This window comes from Buteo buteo, chromosome 17 (assembly GCF_964188355.1).
Source record: "Buteo buteo chromosome 17, bButBut1.hap1.1, whole genome shotgun sequence".
Lineage (NCBI taxonomy): Eukaryota > Metazoa > Chordata > Aves > Accipitriformes > Accipitridae > Buteo > Buteo buteo.
Window position 1 is genome coordinate 6235797 of NC_134187.1, and position 23786 is coordinate 6259582.

Here is a 23786-nt window from a genome sequence, read left to right on the forward strand (position 1 = left end):
GCACGAGAAATGAGATTTAGGCAGAACAAAGCCCACTCCTGTTGTGCCTCCCCGTGATTATAAAATAGATCTGTGTCGTTATAAATAGAAAATGACTGGTGACAAAGATGCAGCTTTGACTCACTTCTGAGGCCAAGCTCTTACGCTGCGGTTCCTGATGTCAGACCAATTTAGCGGCTGCGCTGCAGGCAAATGTGTCTGGTTCAGGGTTAGCCAGTCCACATCTCATGATGGCTTAATTTCATTTTATAACAGCAGGGGATTCACTGTGGTCCTTTGCAAGCAACGCTACCCGTTCACCCAAGGACGGTCCTGGACGCCTTCCGAAATGCGCTGTGCCCACTGCAAGACTCAGATTGCTAAAGAGCAAATTACCCTGTCCTCCATAGAGACTGCCAAACTATCTGGAGCTGTGAGGTTGAGATCCTGCTTCTACACAACTAAATGGTGCTGCTCTTGTTTATTCCAACGGGAACAAAATCAAAGACACAGAAATAATAGTGCTGTTTCAAAAGTATAAGTTTTCCTCTTTATGCCACCTTCCATCCCAACACACTTTACAGCATTATTGAATGAAATAATGCAGTTAAATAAAGTGAATATATATATATATAGTTTCTATGTTGTGCAATCAGTAATAAAAAAAACCCAAAAAAACCCAACAGAGATTGGAACAGAATCTTAAATCCCTATTGCAATTCCTGGAGCATTCTGTTCGTTTAGTCCTAATCATGCTCCTTAAAACAAACTGTAATCTTCCTGCTTAAATTATTTAATCAGAATCACACTTCTATATATATTTTATACCATAGTTTATTCCCAAAGCTGGGGATAACCTCTCATTTCCTGAAAGCTCTTAAAAACTTCCTTAATGAAAAAGTAGAGAAATCTGCTATTTGCAAATTCTATTTACTTATTGCTTACTTCCAAACTAAAGTAGTTAATTTAATGAAGGGGAAAAAAAAATGTGAAAAAGAGAAAGATTAATGTGGTGCCCTGTAGCCATTTCCCAAATTCTTCAGAGTTTATAGACCTAGGGAGACAGGGAAAGAGCAACTTCTCAGCAGTGCAGCAGAATAGGCTGAAATGACCCTGTGAAACCCAAGTGATTCGGGGAATTAAAGGATGTTCACTCCTGTTATGGTTCTACACTGCAAACTGTTTTTAGGGCTCCCAGTAGTACCCATTAGCAATAGCTAAGCTTTTCTGTTTTAATTTAATTTAATTTAATTTCCACTAACAAATTCCACCCTGTGGTGAGAATTGACAGTATCATGTTGAGAACCATTAAAGCATATTTGGATTGTTTTTACTCCATGTATATATAAAAAAAAAAATTCCCCCACCCTTCTTGGTTTTCTTTAGACAAGCCACTTCATAATAAGAGCGAGGCAGACACAATGGAGGCATCGTTAGACTGCGGGGTACCACCATAGGGAGCGCGGTTGGAGATACAGCAGAACACGCCTCGCCATTACACTGTCAGCGTGGCCTGCTCCCAGTTCACCCTGAATCTCCCCATGACAAACCAGAATGGAGCCTGACAGCACTGGTGGTGCCCCTCCAGTTACCACTGGGACAGAGCTGGGTCCCCTGTCCCGCTTCTGTAGGAAGAGTCTATATATCACTGCGGCTTCCTTTTCTGCTCGAGCGTTTTCTGTTCTCTGAGGACATCTTCACGCTTGAAACATCTTCGTGCTTATGTAGCCTTGGGCTCTACTGGGAATTCCTATTGGGAATTCCCCCACTGGGAATTCTGCCACCGGATTTCAAAGGAAAGAATAATAACGCTCTTCATTAATATAGGCTTTTCTGTCATGACTTTTAGGCCCCTATCCAGGCAAGCAGGCAAGCACATGTTTAACATTAAACACATGAGTAGTCTCTATTCACATGCTGCAAGCTAGAAATGCTCATTAGTGCTGGATCATGGCCCCAGCTGGGCTGCTAACACACATCAGCTAGAGAGCCGGGCTGGAGAAAAGGTGGCGCTGAAACCTTTCATCACGGTGGCACCATCGCTGGGCGAGCGGCTTCAGCGTTTCCCACCCGAGCGCGGCTCCCCCACCGGGCGATGGGTGTCCGTCTGGCAGCAGAGGCACGACCTGCCGAGCTGCGGCAATGTCATCGTTCGGAGCTGGTTAGCTGACCAAAATACACCACATTCAAGTGCAAACTCTGGAGTATCTTCAGCTTTAGCATCTCTCCAATAAATGGTGAAAGGGGAGTGATTTGGGGCAACAGGGGAATAACATGATGGGGGCAGTCTCTGAGATGCTGCCGAGTCCTGTAACGCTGCGCGGTGAGTTACGCGGGGCTCTTCAGACCTTTATGTCGCATGTTAAAACATGGACTGATCAAGCTTTGAAAACCAGTGTTGGACGAGGTTTCCGCGCTTTCCTAGGACTGGACTGTTGCTTGGGATGTGAGGCAAGGAAATAAGAGATCAATGCTTTCTGCTCTCCCCGCACGTGAGCTAGAAGGGAAGAGAAGGGAACAGGACCCCTCTTTTCACTGGTTAGCACTGAGTTAGTGGCTATCATAGTTCAGTGCCAATACAAACCAGCAGATCCCTCCTGACCAAGGAAATAGGAAGTTTTGTGACACAGAGAGAACATCTCTCTGTATCCTGGGGAAATCCCTAGGCAAAGCCACCTTAAACACGGTGGCTTGCTCAGGTCTGTGCTGAACATCACAGTCCAGACTAAACAGTCTATCACTCTTGGTTAAAGTAGCCCAGATGAAAAGACACATTTTTTTTAAAAATGCTTTTAATACTGTTTTCTCCAGAAAAAATCATTACCTCTTTCAACTTCTCAACAAGTATAAGCTTCACAGCTTTCCTGCCTCCTCTGGAATTACTAGGTCATTGCAGACATCAAAATTAATGAAGAGATGAAAGATTCAGCAGAAAGGCTCAAAAATATTTCTTAATATCGAAAGCAATTCAAGAATAATGAATATATCTAGCAGAATAATAAACAAATGCAAACTTCCTGATGCTTAAAAGAATACACATGAAGGAGGACACAAGACTTCGGAGTTATTTTTTTCTTTAAAACACCAATTCATTTTAAAAAGTGAATGTTTCCATGTGCTTCTGGAGCTTTACATGAGCGGGATTTCCACTGCCTAATTTTTTGCAATACTTTAAACTCAGCTAATTAGCCAAACTCAGTCGATGCAGAAAGGGGGGTCTCTTTGCTTCATCCCACAAGATGGATGGGTTATGCTAAAACACGCTTCCCCGTGTGTGGGATGTGCCCATCCATGAGCAACCTGCTACTTAGCACTGAGGAAATGGCAGAATGGTTATGGCTAACTTGGAGTTCATTTGAGCAGGGAAGAGAGAGGAGGAAAGGTGACTAGGGGTTAAAATAAAATAGATACATATTCAAAATAAATGCTATGTGAAATTCAGCTGAACTTTCTTGTAGGAAACAAAGTTGTCTAGTTTCTTTGTAATGTAGAGTGCCATTCCTCCCTGGCAGTGGCTTTTCAGCTGATGCAAACATAGGAGTAAACCTGTAGCTCTGTAGAGGAGTAAACCTCTAGCACACTAGACCCGATAAAGCAATATCATTATATGATTCTTTCTATTGGAAAAAATGTTTGTCAGAAGCCCTCATTTAAATAGTCTTGAAACATATACTTCTTTAGTCCTACCTGTACAGTAAGATGACCTCTTGGCAATTCAAAGAGTCTAACAGAGAATAAGAGTAACTAATATATGAGATCCTCTAGCACTCCCATACCACTGCTAATAGAAGAAAAATCAATATTAGTTCCAATATGAATGGAGTGTTGGATTGACTGAACAGGGAGCTTTGAAATAAATATCTAAGAAATGTTTGTATGAAATGGACATCTTTACAGACATTTGGTCTGCATTTCTGAAATGTAGATGATTAAATCCACATTGTTGGCTTCTTCCCCCTCTGCACTATGTCTTTCTTTACATCTTGCAAAAAATTTATGAACAAAGTTATTGTAAATCTGCAATGTCTGTCTTGTCACTTAGATTCTTTTCAGAAATGCTGCCTTCCCAATGTAGATACACAATCCTGTATGATTAATATTTATTACTTATAATTCTAAATACAATGGAAGGTCACCAAAAATATCCTGCCTAAAGGAGTCTGGAGCCCTTTAAAATCTCACTGGTGATGGATCCTGAGTCTTGAGAACTGAGCTCAAAATCTTAGCAAAACACTTTTCTATGTAGGATTTCCAGTATTTCCTGCTTCTGACTATGGCTAAAGCCAAAAAGCACAAAGGTGAGTGAAAGCTACAGATCTGAAAACATGAGCTTGGATTTCAAACCCAAACAAAGGTCAGGGAATGCCTGAACCTGTCCATAATCTTGGATCAGCCTATAATAGAGTTATGAGTAAAATGCAAAGTTAGGATGCAGAGTGAGACTTGGATTCAGACAGAATAGGCACGGTAGCTGAAAGCTGTTTCAATTCCCTCTTATTCTTTCTCATATCCATCAACATATTTTATCTAGATTTTGGGGGGATATTGTTAGAAAAATGAAGATATTTAAGGATTTTTTTATTATTATTAATTAAAAGGTAGGTAGCTCGGGGATTTTCACATTTTATAATGAAATCCTAAAAAGATTTTAAGAACATGCAAATCATCTTAGAAAAAGCTCATTGCACTAACAACTCATTTTCTTTTTGGTATAAGCCCAACCGTTTTTAAACATAATTTTTTAAAAACAGATGCAAGTTAAGGTCACTGAGATGAACTGATTTTGATCTGGCCCTCTTCTAGCAAAACTAAAGAAAGACGTATTAGAACATTTCAGAACCATAGGATTCAGCAAATTGGTGAAGATTCAGAGACGGAAATCAGGACAGACCCTGAACTGGTTCAGTTACCCTGCCTGAGATCTGCTGCATGTTTGAACAAACTTCTCTAAGGAGTTAAATGTAATAAGCACAGAGCAAGAATCTGCATCTGCCTCTTTATTCAAAGATTCACTGCAACTGTGATTAAGCAAAGCCACTAACTGAAGTACAAACCTGGAAAAAGACAACTGAGAAAAATATAGATTCTGTTGATCAGCATGTTCCAAGCCAAATCATACTGAGAGGAAAAAAATCCTAGTGACCATTAATCAGATAGCAGACTTTTCACAGAATATAATTTGCACAGCATTACTAATAACACTTTTCTAAACAGACAGAGCCATCTTGACCAGCATGCTGAGTCAAAACAAAATCAGAAAGACAGACAGAAAGGACTGAGTCAATTAAAATAAATAAATAAATAATTGCCTTAATTTAAAAAAAAAAAAAAAAAATCACAAATAATTCCAATCTCATGAAGAAATGTTTTTAACAAGCCACATGTGCTTGTGCAGACACTTCTAATCTCATTAGATTTTTCTGGCTGCTATTAGTGTTCTCTGAGCCAGTTGATTTCTCAGCAATATTTTAAAGAGTGTGAGCCTCTGCGCTCCAGTCTAGCCCATTCTAGGAGAAGACTTGGGAGATCATGGATTTTCTTCCAAGGTTTTGAAAGTTCAGAACAAATTGACCATTGCATGTGAAACAATAGTCAACCACAAACTATCTTCACAGTCAACGAGCAACATTCTGCTCCCAGCTGGGTTAGTGTGAAAAGTGGACTAATCCCACCAAAGCAACAGGATGGCTTCAGATTGTCATCAGCATCACACGGCAGAGGCTGGCTTTCAATGCTGGGTCCAGTTCTCCAGCTCTCTGGCTGCAAACAAGCCTGCTGTGAGGTTTCCCTCGGTCACAGCTCACCAGCTTGGGATCCCCCTCAAATCAGTGCAGCTCTAGCAGCTCTGATCAGAAGGGGAGCCACAGCGGGTTACAGCTGAGCTTTATTTTATCTTGGAAAACAATGATAAATCCCCCCAAACTGAATAGCAAGAGGCATGCGCACTGCTGTACATATCAGGGCACGTGAGTTTCATGCAAAAGAGCTGCCATTCTGAATTTGCTGAAGTAACTAATGTGCAAATAATCACGAGCGTAAAGCAGATTGTGTCAGGCAGAGCTACAGATAGAACAAAATAATCAGTTTTAGAAAACAATCCTAATTCAGAATCATGTAACCCGGATCAGTAAACCCTGGATGAGCGGGACTAAGGCGTCATGCATGGATTTCTGCTAGCATTCTTGCTGAATTTCTGGCTGGAAGTGTGCCTTTCTCTGGTTTAGCCTGTCCTCTTTGAGGCTCTCAAAGCAAACTTCTCCTGGGGTGAGATGATGAGTGCTTGAAAGTGACCCATCTGGAGCCCAACACGAAGAAAGCACTTCCCCTGCCTGGAATTTGTGTGCAGTGACAGCTTTCTCTTGCCTATCCAAGTTTCCCAAGATAGCAATTATAAAGGAACTGGCAACCATACAGTCAAGATGACAATATCCTACGTGGTTTGGTTAGCTGTGCCAATTCCCTCTGTAGTCGCTGGAGTCAATATGCTGCCCCCATTATTGCTGTGTCTGTGTGTCTCTACCAACGAGCAGATCCACTGGGCATTTTGGCACGAGCCTCGCTCTTCCAAGGGCTGCCTGCTCAATTGCTCTTTCACTCTCTTTCGCTTTAAACATTCGGATCCAACAGCATCATGCAAATTTTATGCAAAGTTGCATCTGCAAGTCTGACATATTCGCTCAGGCTTCCCCCTCTTGCGCCAAGTTAAAAATAAATACCCTATAAACTCTTGGGCCTGCTAAGACAGAATATGCATTCAGAGAGTTTTTAAAAATATAACTGCTAAGAGCATTTCTCCTTTAGGGTCAAACTCTTTTTTTACCCCTCTCCCTCTCTCTCTCATATTTTGCTCCTGTCTCAAGGATCTCAATAGCACCGGGAGAAAAAGTGTCCTTGAAATAACCTACAGAAGAACCAGTGCTATGTGTTCCTAACTCTCTTTCTTACTTGAAATTTCAGCTAATGTCCTACTTCTAAAACTCCAAAGAATACAGGTGGTGATATGCCCCCAACATGAAACAAGAAACTAGTAAAGTGGATTCATTTCCAATACTGATTGCGAATAATACTAGTTGAGCCAGATCTTAGGTTCAGATTTCAAAGGGTCTCCACCCCCCACACTAGAGCTGCCTTCTCTTTTCTCCAGGGAGAAGCAGATTTGTCCCTGACCAATACACTTGAACAGGTGAAGTCATAGGGATGCCAACCAGATAACATAATGATAAAGTATATCTTAAGGCAACAAGGGGAAGAGTCTGTAAAAGGGGATACTGAGCCACTGCTGAGGTCAGTTAAGACTTGCTGAGCCGCTTGGCCACGTCTGCGTAGGCTTGCTCAATTTCTTTGTCTGCCGCACAGGTGTTGGTGAATTCATCCCTGGCATATGCGTTCTTCAGGTACCGCCACAGCCCTGTCATCTCTGTCGGGAATTCAAAGTTGCGGTATTTCTTTGCAACAATCTAAACCAAAGATAAAAAAGGGGGAAAAAAAGCATCTTGATGGTGATATAGCTCCAGATTCCTTTTTAGAGAGCTTCTTACTCTTTCTTGTCACATAATTAATAGCAAAGTAAAGGAATGTTTAAAGACTCAGAGACTTATAATAGAAAAGCCTGAAAAGTGACTGTTGCTTGTCCCCTATCTTGCAAGGATGCTACTTGGCCTAAGGACACTCTAAATCAATGGCCTGGCTACTGTCACCTAATTACTCTTATGGTCACTGAATTTCATTATTTTTACCATATAGTTTTTTGGTGGTTTTTACCAGTCCTAGGTATGTCATTTAAAGATGAGAAGCCACATCAGAAAGAGCTGATTAGCTGAATCAGAAAAAGGAAGATAGATTTAAGGGAAAGGCATCAGTAACAATTATATATAACATATTTTCATACTATTATATTTATATTTAACATTATATCATATTTTATATATACTGTATTTCTACTTTTAATATATGTAATATATTTTGCCTAGCCAATGGTGTCAGAGGATGTAACCACCTACAGCTGTTGGAAGGCCATATCTGTGTTCATGCAAAGGAAGAATTCAGGGTGGTATGGGTACCAAGACTGAGAAACCAAGAGGTTCCTAATGTCTGCAGAGTATTAGGATAAACTGGGAGAGAAAATGGTTATTGCAAGACTTTTTAGACTAGGAAATTGTCTATCAAGGGAAATTTTCGATTTCTAAAAACACTCAGGCCCTTATTCAGGAAAATAGTTAAGTGCATACTTAATTTTAAGGACCTGTATAGTCCCATTGAAGTCAGTGGGACTAATCTGTGCTTAAAGCTAGTTGGTTAAGTAGCTTGCTGGATTGGGATATTTCAGTTTTCCTGTAAGAATATACCATATAGAATAATCCTGTGGTGACAGAATGAACTGGCTGATAGGAAGGGATGGATTAGCTGATTTAATGAGTGCTTCCAATCTCTAATTTTTCTGACAGTATAAAATTGTTCCTGGGCATAAATTACATACATATGTGCCACAGAGTTCCCTTTTATTATTAAAGCACATGGTAGAGCTGTTTTCTATCTCAAAATTCTTAGGACAGTCATGTTCTCAGAAATGACTGTGATTTGTTTTTATTACCAGGATCCACTCAGTATTTGCAAGTCCAAATCCTGTCCTAAACTGCATTTAATTAAGCATTCCTGCCTTCAATGATGCTTCACACACACATGGGGAAGATAAAACCTGCTGGGCAACTTAAGTCAAGATTTTCACAATTTCCAGCGTACATCTTCCATCAAATGAAAAAGTCCTAATAATTTACCCTTTTCTTCCATCTGTAAAATGGTTTTCAGGCAATATCTTATGGCTATGCTTGTCTGAGAAAGATTTTAATTCTCTTTTGACATCTTTCATTTCATCCTAAGAAAACAGGAACCAGTAAGAGGCCTCACATTCATGTTGCATCGTCTGAGTCCAACGTCAACAGTGAAGATGAGCCAAAGAAAGAGCTAAACTTGTGAGGATATTATCACATTTCTTACTTGGTGACTTATGCACTTTTTTTTAATTTTTTTTTTTTTTTTTTTTGCATGTGTGCAGTCAGCTCGCAGGCTTAGTTTATGTTTTGGCTCATGGAGCCAAATTAGATGCATGACTTGGCTTTAATTCCTAGCTTTCTTGCTTGCCAAGGTCTGCCAGGTACTTGCTTTATTCTAAAGAAACATGTAATCTGATAAATTAAATAAATGCAACATTTAGAAGTCAAGATGATGTACACCACTTGCCCTATACCAGCAACCATTGTACACCTTAAATCCTGGACCTCAGCGGTGACTTTGATTTGTTAACTTTTGTGTGAAATACCAGATGGAACAAATATTCCTCCCAAGAGGGACTGCTGCTCTTAAGTTACAAATGGGTGGGAACTGACTAAAGTTTTGACATCTCTCTTAAGAATAATGGAAACTAATTAATAAGAAATATGCTGTTACTTCCAGCAGGGTAAAAATAAAGAGATGGGATACCTAGATCTTAACATTGTCTTTGCCACTAATTAGTGATGGGACAATTTCCCCATGTACTAAATATAAAGTTGCTTAAGTTAACCTATAGGAAATACTGAGGACCAACAGTGTGTTTAAAACTCTGTTCTTCTAGGACTTAAGATGCCTCTGCTGAAACATATGTTGGCTTTAGCTCACAGCTGTCAGAGTAGGACACTTCATTGTCAGATACAGCTTCTTTGACCGTCGCATGACATCTTTTACCTTGACAACATGGAGTTTGGGCAGAAGGTTGCAGTCAGCAAGAGTCAGGTCATCTCCATCCAGAAACTTGCGTTTAGACACTTTCTCCTCTTCGGTGCTGTCTGCATCAATCTCCTCTGGCAGAGGGGTTCTCAGATAGTCATCCAGCTTCTTCAGAGCCTTCACCAAGCCTCTTTCAAGGGCTTTGCCAAAAAGCAATGAATAAGTGATTAGGGCAGATAAGAATTATTTAGAAACACTCATTGTCGATGGTATGGTTGTATCTAGAAAAAAAGGCAAGAACCATTTCTTTGTTGCTAATTTGTGCTCCAATGCCTACACAATCTGGTGACGAGGTAGCCCAGTAAGGGTTACCAGTACCCCAGCTGCCTGAGGGTAAAGCTCATCCTGCAACAGAAAAAGGGGACACAGGACACTGTTATGCCATATCTTCTCCTGACTAGCACAAAAAAAAAAACAGTGAAAGACATCATGAAACAAAAGAACAGCTTGTCAGTATGATACACTAATAAACCACATACAACCTACAATACTCTTCTGGTCTGTTGAGGCCGTCACACAAAAAACTCGAGCCCTGTACGATGCTACTTTATTTTTCTAAGCAGCCAGGTAGGACTGTAATGAGGCAGAATTTTCTAGCATTACTTCAGCTCTAAGACATTGTACTTTTACTACTTTTAAACTCTTTCCAGAGTAATTAAAGGCAATAGCAATAATTCCAAAGATGCTAACCAGAGCTCTACAGAGCTGGAAGATACGCTCCAACTGAAATGAAGGTAATATAACAATAATTAATTACAATGCTACACAAAAGTGTTGAGATATTCAGCCACTGTTAAGATTCCCCTCACTTCAGGTTCAACTTAGGTGCAGATCCTCTTTTTGACATGTCTCAAACAGAGTGTCACAATGGAGAGGAGACTTTGGACGTCTCACTTCAGTTACTAAAGATCATGTCCCACACTGCTGCTGGCTCCAACAAATTCCAGCCTTGAAATGCCTCTTAGACACAACATACAGCAGAGTGCAAATTTTTTACTTAAAAATATCAACCTAGGCACAGAATTTTTGTTCTTATGCTTTACTGGAGGGATAATAGAAAACGTTGATTGTAATAATGCACTTGCAGAAAGCCGAATGGCTGTATACAGGTTTGCATGTTATTTAAACAGCAAACGCTCTGGGGCAAGAAGGGTCTTTTGTATCTCTGTTCAAAGGGTGACAAGCATGATGGGGTCCTGGCCCCTGACCAGTGCCCCAAAGTGCTAAAGCAATATAAATAAGAAACAGCAAGAATTTACAATGTGAAAAAATAACAACATGACTCATGGGCTTAGGGCCAGAATTTCAGCTGGTGAAAATTACCTGCAGTGATTTATACTTGCTGCAGATCTGGCCTGGAGTCAGCGTTTAAGGCCTAATCTTGTAAAACCTTATATCTCTGAGTAACTTACTGCCATTTAACTTATGGGAGACTACTCAATGCGTCAAGATACTCCGGCGGTGTAGCACTACAAGCTTATGGAGATAAATATATTTATGGAGCATGACGCAAGCTTCAAAAGGCTGCAGCGACTGCCCTGCGTAGAGCAGCTTGCTGGCACAGGTAGCTCCGCTGGCTCTGCTGTCAGCTGCCCCTGTGTTTTTGGCGCTGAGAGAAAGGCGGCGCGTATGGGGCCGTTGAGAGAGCAGGAGCTGAACACCACAGAACATGATTTCTCTGCTGCCCTAACATCCATTAAACCTTGTGCCAGTGGTGGAAGTCAGATTAAGCTGCCTCATGTCTTGCTCCCACTGATGCCTCTTGGCCAAGCACCAGGGAACCATACCAGCTCTTTTGTGGCTGACTCTTAGACACAGTGGCAAATCCTGGCTTAATTGATTGACTGGAGAAATGACTGCGATCCAACTGAAAACACCCCAACAAACATAGCAGGGAGGGAAAGAATTTTATTTCTGAAAGCAGAGCATCTAAAGCGACTGAAGTGCTGCCATCCATAAAACAAAAGTGTTGCCATCCCTTATTTAATCAATTCAAATTGAATTTTGACACTGACTTTCTGCTGTCAGATGCTGGCAGTGGTGTCTTTAATCGTCTGCAGCTGTGCTCCGCTGCGCAACTTCTACTGAAGGGTAATAACTGCATAGCATTTAATATACCCCCATGTGGCAACACTCAAAAGATTTAGCAATCTCTTTTTGGTTTGACCCATAACACCTGTTGAATAGATAGTTCTCCTTCCCTTGGTCAGCCTCAGACTATGTCCTCTTACAGTGAATTCATTTAGAGACAATGGAATCAAATTACTGCGATTTAATTCAATTTTGCTCATCCAGATTTTAGAGAACTGGTTTAACGCTGAGCATTTTTCAGTTTCCCCTTCACCCAGTAAGATCATTGGTTCTCAGAGTCGTCTGTTTCCAGATGACTCCACATATTCCGCAATATTTCCAGTATCAGTACTACATGAGATGCTTCATGCTAACCCGTGGGGTCAGTTAGGTGTGTGTATGAAGACAGGAGCAGCAGGTGAGATGTGTTTATGTAACTTTTCTGGAACTTATTAGGATTGGGGTCTTTTTTTGCTCTTACTGATATATCAAAGTGCGTCATGGCTGTCTCAAAAACAATGCCTGGAGTGAAGCCTATTTGTGACAGTGGGAAAAACATCTATCTGAATTCATACTTGGCGCTTGCATACGGCAGCTTTAGGCCAGAAATAAGCGTATGTTCAGGGTTCAACACATCTCTGACCTAATTCACAGGCTCTGCTGGAACCCCCGGGATCCTGATATCTCACAGTGAAATCACCACATGGTCAGGACCATCTCATATACTGATAGTCAGGAACCAGACCACTACTTGTGACACCAATGACCCCTTTTAATTAATCAAAACTCTTCTGATCCTAGTAAATCTCCCAGAACAGCCATGAAAACAGAAGAGTACTGAACAAGGGAGAACTGCCTTTCTTCCAACTGAGTAGTGACAGAATTTTGAAAAGCTAAGAGAATTAAGATCCTAAAATCACCATTTCAAATGGAGTTTAGGTGCACAGGATCAGATTTTCAAAGCCTGTTGATTGTTTTCCAAGGCATTTTTTGAAATCCAGATGCAAATATCCATGTTGGAAATCCTACTTTCTACATGCCCTGACACATTCAGATTTATCTATATGATTTGAAGTCTTATGTTCCCTGAGAAGGTGCTCAGGGAAATCCCCACTCAAAGTAGGAGGATGCGTAAAAGAATCTAAAAAATATTGAAGCAAGAGGCTTCTAAGCACCACATCTCAGAGAAAGCCAAGTGTCTAATGCTGGCATGGGTGGGAGAATCCACCTTATATTTGAATTCACCAGTGACCCCCTAGAAGAGAGAGGTAGTTTTTTCTTTCTTACAAAAAATTTTGGGAGAAGTGCTGTGATTTTACCAATGGTATAGGGAGAGCATTTTCCTAGAAAGTGGGAGACTGAGTTTCAAATGCTGTTTTAATGCGATGTCAGCTCAGATCTGGCAGATGAGACCCCACCAGTGAAGTATCAGGTAATTTTTACAGCTCTCCTGTTGAACTGTTTCACTTTCCCTAAATGACTCAACATTCAGTGGATCATGACTGAAGGCTGACACCACAGGTGAAAGTCAGAAAAACTAACTCTCTCATTTTCTCTCTTATCTGGCCGATATTTAACCATTATGTGAAAGGTGAAAAAACATGAACAGAGACAAAGAAATAACCTTCTCAGAATATCCCACAGCTCTGAAGGTTTTGGGACTCTTGCTGAGGGAAGAGCTGCCTGGGTTCATATTACTGAGCAAACTCAGCAGAAGAAAGATTTAATTCTAAACCTCCCATACTATGGCTATTTTGTGAAAATCTGGATGACTATACACTGTCTCCACTGAGAACATAGGAGACAGCAGGCACTCACCAGGGCAGGGGCCTTGTGAATACCAGTCACAGTACTAGACTGAATGAAGAGATTTAAAAAGATGTGACTAATTAAAAAGTGACTAATTCCCCATTTGTGAACATACTATCCACAATAAATTTCAGAAGTGGCTAAGCAGCTAATTCCCTTGGCAACTTATCCTCTTGGAAACATCATTAAAAAACTAAATAGGTTTGTTGATAACAGCTGAGGCTCCACTGCAAGTCTATAGGTGGGGTTAATCTTCCCTGTAGTGAATAAATTAAACGAGTAGGTTTGAATTAAACACACCAAGCTTCCTTTGTAGTCAGTGGAGTCTTCTCTTCTACTCTTGGTTTAGGTGACCCCTAAATCAGCTGTGTGGAGAACTTTTCCTGAAGTGTCTAATCTCAGCCTTGCATTGTTTTGGTAATGTCAGGGTGGAGGATTCAATATTACAACACCAAGTGGAACTATGCCTGAGAATGTGGCTCTGCACTGCTTTTGACATTTCTACCTCTAATTCCTTCCCCACCCTGCAGACTTTCAGTATGAACTTGATCCCAAATGTGACCAGCTCTGTGAGAGGAGCGCTGTCATCAAGTTACCCGTGCAACAGCTGCAACGTCTGAACTCCTGGAAACCATCTTTCTGGACACTGAAATCACCAAGCACAAAGGTATCAGCATCGTATTGCCTCCACAGTGATATATTTAATATAACTTCAAATTCCAAGAAGTTCTACCTGTGTGTATACAAAATCCATGGTGGAACCATCTCTCTCACTCTTCGCTACTCTGCTCTGGGCTACTTAGGCATCCAAAGACAACTTATAGCAATCACAGTCCTGCCGTGTCATCCTACCAATAGTAAACAACAATATTAATAAAAAAACCTCACGAGCACTTTGTGATTTTCCTTCCCCCTTCAAAACTATGCTTTTATACAACTTTACTGAAGAATCCTGAGTTAGAAGCCAGAAAAATAGCACTTTCCAACCTCAAAGCAACCACAGAACACTTAATGAATGTATTACCATCTGTCAAATGCACAGGGTGAGGTTCAATTTAGCTGATGATACCTAATTCACAATGACGCTCTGTTTTCAGCAAAAGGTTACTTGATGTTGAACAATGAGATTAACAAATCCTGACATGCACAGAAATACCAATAATGTAATAAAAGTTAATAATTGGCAAAATAGTGCTCTCAGTTGCACTGACATAAAAGAGGAGTAACTCCGCATTGTCGACAAGCTATTCCATATTTACTCCAGTTCAACCGAGAACAGACTTTGGCTCTGTTACTCAACTCTTCAAGCAAAAACTTCCTTAAACTATTAGCCTGTGCAACTATTTCCAGGGGACAAAGAGAAATCCTTGTGTCTTGAAGTACTTATACCACAACTGAAGAACACATTGGAAAATGTAATGCATGGAGCAATCCTGCAAGTCAAGGGGAGGGCCAGATGACAAAGATTCATTACTAGGTACTCAGGGTGAAATTTTGGCCACACCGAAGCCCATGGAAGTTTTGCTGTTGACTTCAGTGGGGTTAGGATTTCTCCAGCAGCTTCTAAAGCCAAAAGGGACTATTATAATCAGTTAATCTGACCTCCTAAATAATACCGGCCATAAAACTTCCAGCATCACTGGTCGTTTCCATCTCTATTTTCTGTGGGTCAAATAAGGCTGAAGCAAAATGGAAAGTAACTAGAAAGTAGTAAAAGAAAAACGGTTTGGAAAAAGTAAAACTGGTTCAGGCTACCCACACCCACAGCATTTGCAGAGGTCAGACAAGGACTCTTCTTCCCCTTCCTTGAACTCCAAATATTTCCTTCCTTGTTTAATGCTGGGACAAGGAGAAATAGCAAAGCAGACAAAGCACATAAACGCCAATCTCTGTGGCCTGAAGGAGCTACTGGAAGGCAAATCAGTCCATCCTAAAATAGTAGCCTAGGAAAAGCTGAGTTACCACCAGAGGAGCCTCTCTCTCTTTTTTTGAGAATAGGCAGACTGGATATCTAAATTTAAAATAGCTAAAATTAGGTGAGATGACTCCTATTTTATGTGTCTGAGTGGAACCGTTTGCAGGATGAGGATTTTACATTTTACTTGATAGTTATTATGGGAAGAAATGCAAAGCATAGAGCACACAATAAGAGCAGTAAGAACAATTGATTCTTTGACAAAATTGAACGTAAAAACTATTTGATTTACATTAGAAGAAAGCAAAACTAGTTAAATTTTTTAAACAAACTTAAAGCAAAATAAGATAAGATTTCCAAACAAACATGAAAACAAAAAGAAAACCATGTTTTGGGATGGTTGGTTAAGTAAGTCATGCCTAGACATTCAGTGATTTTCACATCATTTTTAAAATGTTGGTAATCTTGAAAATTAACACGTCATTTTCAAATTCAAAAGAGAATAACCTTTTGTTTCAAAAAGTTTAAGAGAAAATACTTTTACTTTTCAAAACAAGTCATTATTCACCAAATTCAACCCACATTTGCCAATAATTCAGGTTACTCACACCACCCATGGCATTTTTTGTCAAATAAATATTTTGTCACAAAATATTTTCTCCAAGGCGAAGTAAAATACATGTGGTCCTCTTAATAAGTGAATACCACTGAAAGCACAGGGACAACAAGGCTTCAAAGTCATCGAAGCCCAGCAACATAATGGCTTTTGTAGCCATCATCTGCAACCACCTGAGACTGACCTCAGCAGAACTGCAAGTTTCTTAATTGTCAAGCCTAGGCAAGTTCAACAAACAATATTCCATGTACAAAAATGAACAACGATTCCTGCTGCTACCCTGGATCACTGATTGATGCTTTTCCTTTTTACTGCTTTCTTCCACTGCCCTCCAGTAAGATTTATCCTGTAACACACGCAAATGAACTTGGTGAAATATGCAATGAGGGAAAAGGGGGAACAGTACATAAATATTCACAGTCTCACACAAACAATCTGAAATTTATTTTTCCTTTAAAAAAACAAACCACCGTTCCTGATCACTTCCAGATTCACAGAGTTTGATATTATAAGAGACCCAATACTGTTTTCTGGTCGGAGAGGGAAACCAGCTAAGAAACTGCAATTTAAGGTAAGAAAATAATATCATTCTACTAGTCTGACAGTCTGATTAAAGACCAAGGATTCATATTTTCACTCTCTTTTTTCTCCATCCTGCTCATTTTTTTCAGGCAGGCTCAACAGAGTATTGTAACTTTAATCTGTATAGATTAATCCTTTTCACATGGAGGAGCTGTGACTGCAATATGCATGCCACTGTATTACATGTTGAACAGTTTATCTTCCCCCCATGATTTCAATATAACCCTCGAGATTTGAGTTCTGCCTTGATTTCTTCTGTTTAGCCATTTAAGAGTCAGGTATCTTGTCTAAGCTGGTTATGTAGGTTCCCTCTCAGCTAAGCATCTCCAGAGGGCAATTCTTTCCAGCTGCCTGAGACACCTGATTTAAACTGGTGTGACTCACTCCACACATGCCCTTCTTGCTGCCTGAATTACAGGCGAAGCCTAAAGGACTAGCTCAGGCTAGACACCTAACTTTCAGGGAGGTGAAGTTAGAGATGAATCCTACCCTTTGAATATAATTTCACAGTTCACCTAAGAGATGTAGGATAGTACCTCCCATTTTTTTTTAAAGTTACTTAAATATTAGGTCTTACTCCCCAAACGACAAGTAAATTGCAAATTTGAGCATTGCAACATCCTTTCCAGGCATGTTTCTGCCTTGCAAAATCCCCAGCTCTGTGCAGCGTCTATATTGAGAGGCAAATGAGTGGGCAGTCACTAAAAGAGCCATTGGAAATGCAGAGGGGAAGGATGAAGGTTGTATGCTCCCATGCATCCAAGGCATTTAGACGCCTAACTCTGGGCCAAAGGGAGTTTCTGGGGCGAGTCACCTCTCCTATTAAAGATGTTGCACTCTAGATAAATAATTCAATACTCACTGGAACAGAGACTTGTGCATGTTCCCACAATAAAGGTAAATGCCCATACAACCATGCTGAAAAGTTGTGATCTGTTTCTACTCACTTAATGAATCAGCAAATACCTGGTTGCGTATGTAGAAGAGAAATAGATCAGTGTCTCTTATTTCTCAACTCTACTTTCCTGTTTAGGGGTTTCTTTTAGGGGACAGGTGTTAATATTCATCCTCCAGATCAGTCAGAGCTGGGACTTGAAAAGGGATTTTTATTCCTGGTCAGTGTTCGTGTCAGTGAGCATACACCAGGAGTGGGATAACTCACACGAACACAGGTGCACACATGCAAACAGCCACATGACTTTGGTCATAAGCTGCCTTTCAGAGATGGTCTAAACCAGGTATAAATAGGAACATATTTTCCATATATGTTGGTGCATACATTCTGTGTATGTCCAGTGGGAGAGGTGCTAAATCCCAAGAGCACTTCATCCAGGACTCAGAGGAACATGGAGTTGAAATACAGCTGTTACCCAAAGCAACCTTAGGAACCCAGACACATCAAAAATCTATTGATTCACTTACGGATAAGATTCACCTTGCCTAACTTCAGCTATCTAAGTGTTAGGTAATTAGTCCAACCTACTTGTCCAAGTCTCCTTTACAGATCGCAGTGAAAGACAGGCACCTCTGAAGGAAGTTCCCCCAGCTTTAGATCCATGTTTTCAGATAAATCAAACTGCCCTTTGGAAATGGATTTATGTCCCTCTCCACTGATCACAAAAGAAGCCCTTCCCATCCCATCTACACACCCTTGATCATGTGGATTGATCAATTAGAGCTTCATCTCAAAAGTTTGGGATATTTTGACAGACCTGTCCCAAAAACTCCACAGAAGGTATGTCTCAGAGAGACTGAGACCTTGATTCCCCAGGTACTCTTTCCTAAAACACAGCACAATGATCCAAGGGTTAAGAGGTTACCTGGATTTAGGAGACCTGAGTCTCTTCTCAAGCTTTTCTACATGATCTTATATAAATGGTTTAAATTATCTGCCTTCCAACTTTCTATATACAAAATAAGGATAATAGTACTCTTCAGCCACAAACTTTACATTGGTAAAAGCAGTAATGCATCAGCTGTAGACTTATGTTTCAGGTTAGAGGGGACAAACAGTAAATATAACAAAAAGAGAAGGCATCTTCCTATTTTTGTGATACCATCTGTCCTACTCCCAAATTAAACCTAGAGAAACAGGTGGATCGATAATGTCTTTAATAAGAAAATTAAACACATATTTTTCAAGTATCTAGAAAGTTTGTTTTGACTTGTTTCTAGTTTTAGACTGAAAACTCAGATTTCTTCCTTTCCTTATTCAGTTTTACAGTGGAGGCAAGAAATAAATGTAATACTTGTAATGTTACCATGAAGAATGCAATTGGAGCACCTTCAAATGCTGGTTTTTAAGGAGAAAACCCAGGTGTTCAAATGACACCAAAAGAAGGGTTCATTTCCAAGTCTCTTAGGAGTCCAAGCGACCCTGAGGGCAGGAAGCAAGTGAATGTAAAACTACTGGCCTACAAGTGCCCCAGGAAGAACAGTACCTAACTTGCATTTCACAAATCATTGTAACTCTGTAGCAGCACATAAGTGACAAGCATCATTGCTAGAGCACGTCCCCAAGGGCCTAATCCTGACCTCTGCAATGCTAGTCTTGTGCAGGTGTCCCTAAACCAACTGCAGACAAGCAGCAGCTGATTTGCATCAGAAACCTGGGGGCGGGGGGGGGGGGGGGGGGGGGGGAGCAAAAAAAAAAATCAAGCCCTGCAGATTATAAAACCACATATTTATAGTATGACATTATCACTCTGGTATCTTGATTCTTAAGATGCTGTGTGTTTACTCAGAGTGTAAAGTTTTGTTTACTGTCAAATAGCAAAAAGATGATTCTGGGAGTAACAAAGAAAAACTAACTACATGTTTGTGCATTAAAATAAGAGTAAAGTTAGCTTCTGGTAGAGTGCAACTGGGCTTTAGCGACAGTGCTGTGGGGACCCCTTGTGTTCTAATATTTAAGCAAAGAAAGAAGATTGTTCATCTACAGGCTGTTGGCACTTGAGTCTTTAATGTCAATTTCTTTCAATCCCAGGCATGTAGAGGAATAAAGTCTGGTTTTGTTTACACCAGGATAATCCCAGTTGCACTCCACCGATTTCAACTATGTTATTTAACTTCAGCAGTGGTGAAGACACGAGAGGGAAATGCAGCAGTGCCTAGCTAGCAGCACCTGAGGATGAAGTTTTAAAGCTTATTGAGTTCCCAAATTCCTCAGTTCACTTAGCAAATCTCAGTCTCAAATAGTTTTATTTTAATGTTTCCAGTATTTTCTGCCCTTTGTGTTCAAAAATTGTTGCTTAGATAAAAAAACCCATGAGACGATGAGATTTACAAATGACTCACATCTTAATTCTTTTCCATTGTTTCTCTGCTTTTGAGATTTTTTGTTTCAAGCTCCATGAAATGACTTGGGGATCATCGTGATTATGCCTCAACTTAACCTCTCTGAAAGGAGCAAAAGCAATAAGAGTTACAATTATGTCTGGATGTATGAAAAATTTTCAAGTACTAGTAGGGAGGTCATATTCCCTCTGTTGCAACTGTACTGTCGCGACAAGTATTAAGAACATTTTTCCCAGTTCTGGTGTCCCCAGTTAAAAAACGCTTTGGAAATTCCAGCAAGAGGTCAAAGGAGAACAATAATACGGTGCTCAAGGACTGGAAAACAAGCCTCAAAATGCAAGGTTTGAAGAGTCTATTTGTTCAGCTAATCGGAGAGAAGGCTGAGAGGCCAACGTGCACAGATGCTCACCCATGGACAAACACCTGGGAAGTGTGAGGGAGCTCTTCAGCGTTGCTGAAAAAGGTGTGGAAAGGTCTAATGGTTGTAGGTTGGACAAATTCGTTTTCCACGTTGCCAAAGCAATGAACTATTCAAGGAACCAACAAGGAGAGAGGGGAGGTAGACATACTTCTTGGGGTGTTTATAATAAGACTAAGAAAAGGCAGACTTTAATCCAGTTCTGGCAGAAATAGGAGAAACTGGGATGGAGGGGAATAGAGTCACATGGGCAGGTCATGGTACTTTAAAATCCCTAATACCATCTTTTAGGTCTTGGAACAAGGACCGTGGTAGGCTGACTGTACCACCATCAACGTCACAGAGAATTTGCTACACAACATTAAGACAATGACTGTAATTAAATCTCATGCTTCGAGACTTAAGATGCTTGCAAAGATCACAGTATCTTTTCTCCCAATATGCAATGAATCAGATGTGTTGTGGGGCTTATCCATGGCCATCAGGTCATTCTCTGCTAGAGATGGGAATGGTTGGACCAATGCCTTGGAGCCATGCAGAAAGTCTTGCTGAGTAGATGCCTTCCTCACGTGTTCAGACGCATCCCGATTCCAGGTTAAGGTCCAGGAAATATTTGTTTTACAGCTCTGAGTGGCTGAAACACTGGGGATTCACCTTCCCCTGCGGTGCAGAATATGGACCAGCTATTGCCACCAGCTGGGCATCTCTCATCCGGTAAATTCCGGTGCATTGTGCACCAAAGACACTTCAGTTTCTCCTATTCTCTGCTCTAATGGAAAACAACTTCTATGTTAAAGGCTGAAATACTAACAAGTTTGCTCAGTGGGCAAAACTGACTGGGATGTGATTTGCAGGAGATCATAGTAAATAATCCTTCTAGCGTCAAACTCCATGAAATTCTGATTTTTTTTTCTGCAATCATAAGAATCAGGATATTTAGACAAGAATCACGTCTCCAATTCCCACTTAGTCACCTTATTCCCAGCACTGTTTTCAAGCTAAAGGTCAGCTATTTAGGATCTGATCTAATAAAGAAAATTAGCAACATTGATTTTCATTTATGTCTCATTCTTCTTTTCCCTGTTATTTGATGAAGAACATTTGCATGCATAAAACAAAAAATCTGTTTTGGGAAAAACAGATTCTGGGCCAATCCTTCTCCCTTTGAAGTCATCAACAGTTTTGCAAACTGACTTCCAGGAGCCAGGCACTGCGCTCTCTGTCATGTGATAGCTTGCTCTAGAATTCCTAAATATAAGCCTGTGAACAATCCTCTCAGGACAATAAGACCAGTTGGGTGCTTAAATCTGGACATTTGCTTATTTAAGATTTGGACACTTTACTAAGGCCATAACTTCATCTAAGTCCTTGCTGTGGGGAACATACTTCAGATGCACCAAGTATATTGCAATGAGGGGAGTTACCCACTAGTGCGAAACCATAGAGCAATGAAGTTAAAACTCAATTCTAAATAATAATGTAATTTAGGCCTCCCATTCCAGCAGCGAGGCGCTTAATTCCTCCCAGGACTGCTGCCGCCAGATTGCTCTAATCCACTTCCAGCTGTGCTACTGCTCCTGTGTGTGAGCATGGAAGCTCGTCTGGGAAACAGAACAAAGCATCCCAGTAAAGCCAGCAGCACTTGGAGGAATATTCAAACACTCAGGGGAAATAATTCCCTCTTAAAGAAGAGCATCTGCCAACTAGTTCCCATTGCAAGTATTTTAGTCTAGGCCTGGCCTGTGCATATAAGCCCTGATTCAGCAAAGGCTTGAGAACATGCCTTAATTTGAGCATATCATTAACTTCGTTGACTTCAGTATATATGGTCAACTGTTTTTTAGGGTTTTGCATATTCTGTGTCTTGAACTTATATAAATATATATATATTCTTTCATTTTTTCTCTCCCTCTCTATGATATGCTATGGCTTCAAAGCTACTTCAGCACAGATGTGTCAGAAAATTATGTCTGCTAATGCATTAATTGTAAATATTTACTGTTCCTGGAATGGCTGCATCTAAGACTGCTAATCAGGCATACCAAATCCCTGCCTTGGAGGGCTTGCAGTCTGATGACATCTGGACTTACACAGCGTTTTAGTTTTGTATTGTTTTCAAATAGTATTTTTCACATTTCCATCAGGAAATCTTCATACCTTAATTAGCAAGGTCTTAGAAGAAGGAAAGAAACATAAATGATAGGAAAGGTCAGAAACATTCCCTAGTAAGGTACATACTTCTGAGATTAAGATGATGGTTTGTCATAATTTTAGAGAACTGAAAACCTCTTCCTTCCAATGGCATAAAATTTCAGTTCTTAGTTTTGGCAGGTCAAAAGATATAGGTCCTTAAAGCTGTCACTGGTACCAGACAGAATATTGATGGCTCCGGGCCTCCAGCCAGCATGATTTTGAGGAGAACTTTCAAAAAGTTATTTCTCAAGCAAACCGATTTTGCAAACTGCTGTTTCTGAGCATTTTAGAATCAGTCTTTGATTACTGGGCAGAGAGCAGATAAAGCAATTTAGGACGGATGATAAATGCAACTTGCGGCACTACTTAACAAGTTAGCACACAGCTATCACCACTGTTTTAGTGGTCTTTATATGTGTGTTTTTATAAAGAGACAGAGTGGAGAACAGTTTTATTAACATATCATGAGTGAGTTATATGGGTCATCCCAAATGAATGGCAATAAAAGCTTTATATCACACTCACCAACATGTATTTGGTACTTTATGTGCCACAAATGTTGCAGAAAAGCTATTTTACATATGTTTTAAAGACTAGGTATTTTTTATATTAGGCCTGGTTTTGTAAAGCTGCCAGGCACTTTAGCTACTGCAAGCCCAACAGTATTCAGCTCAGAGGGAGCCATAAAAACTTGTTTAAAATGTTCTGAACTAAGTTTTTTGTGCTTCAAAATGCCAAAGTTAAAGATCTGTCATCCTGATATGTTCCATCACAAAGCAAGTCCTTTTCTCTAAAACTATTTTAAAAGCTATTTCTAGTCCTTCCTGGTTGCATGGCAGAGAAAATTTAATATCGTCATAGCATAGGACAAGTTGTGACTCGTGCTGGGCCTGGGACAGGTGTGGGTTTTTGTAGTGGAAAAGGGAAATTCTGCAACTGAAGAAGGAAAAATTTTAGCTGCAAGTTGATACACAGACATCACACACACACATACATGTATTTATACCTATATATTTATATGGCACCTTGAAAATCTGTGCAAAAAACATAAAGCATTAATGTTGGTCCTGGATTAGAGCCTGATCCAAGATCCCTGTCACAGGAAACTCCCCATCGACACAAGGACATTCAAACAGCTTTTAAAA

General features: G+C 40.3%; 1 protein-coding gene across 1 annotated transcript in view; it reads right to left on the reverse strand.

Annotated features, from left to right (window-relative positions):
* Positions 1-4963: 4963 nt before the first annotated feature.
* The window catches only part of CLIC5 (chloride intracellular channel 5), a 53054-nt gene continuing 34231 nt past the window's right edge, over positions 4964-23786 (reverse strand). The window contains exons 5-6 of the mRNA XM_075048981.1: positions 9700-9881; positions 4964-7436 (exon numbers count right to left, since the gene is read on the reverse strand). Coding sequence (XP_074905082.1) covers positions 7269-7436; positions 9700-9881 — 350 coding nt within the window. The 3' untranslated portion in view covers positions 4964-7268. The remainder of the gene's footprint in view (positions 7437-9699; positions 9882-23786) is intronic.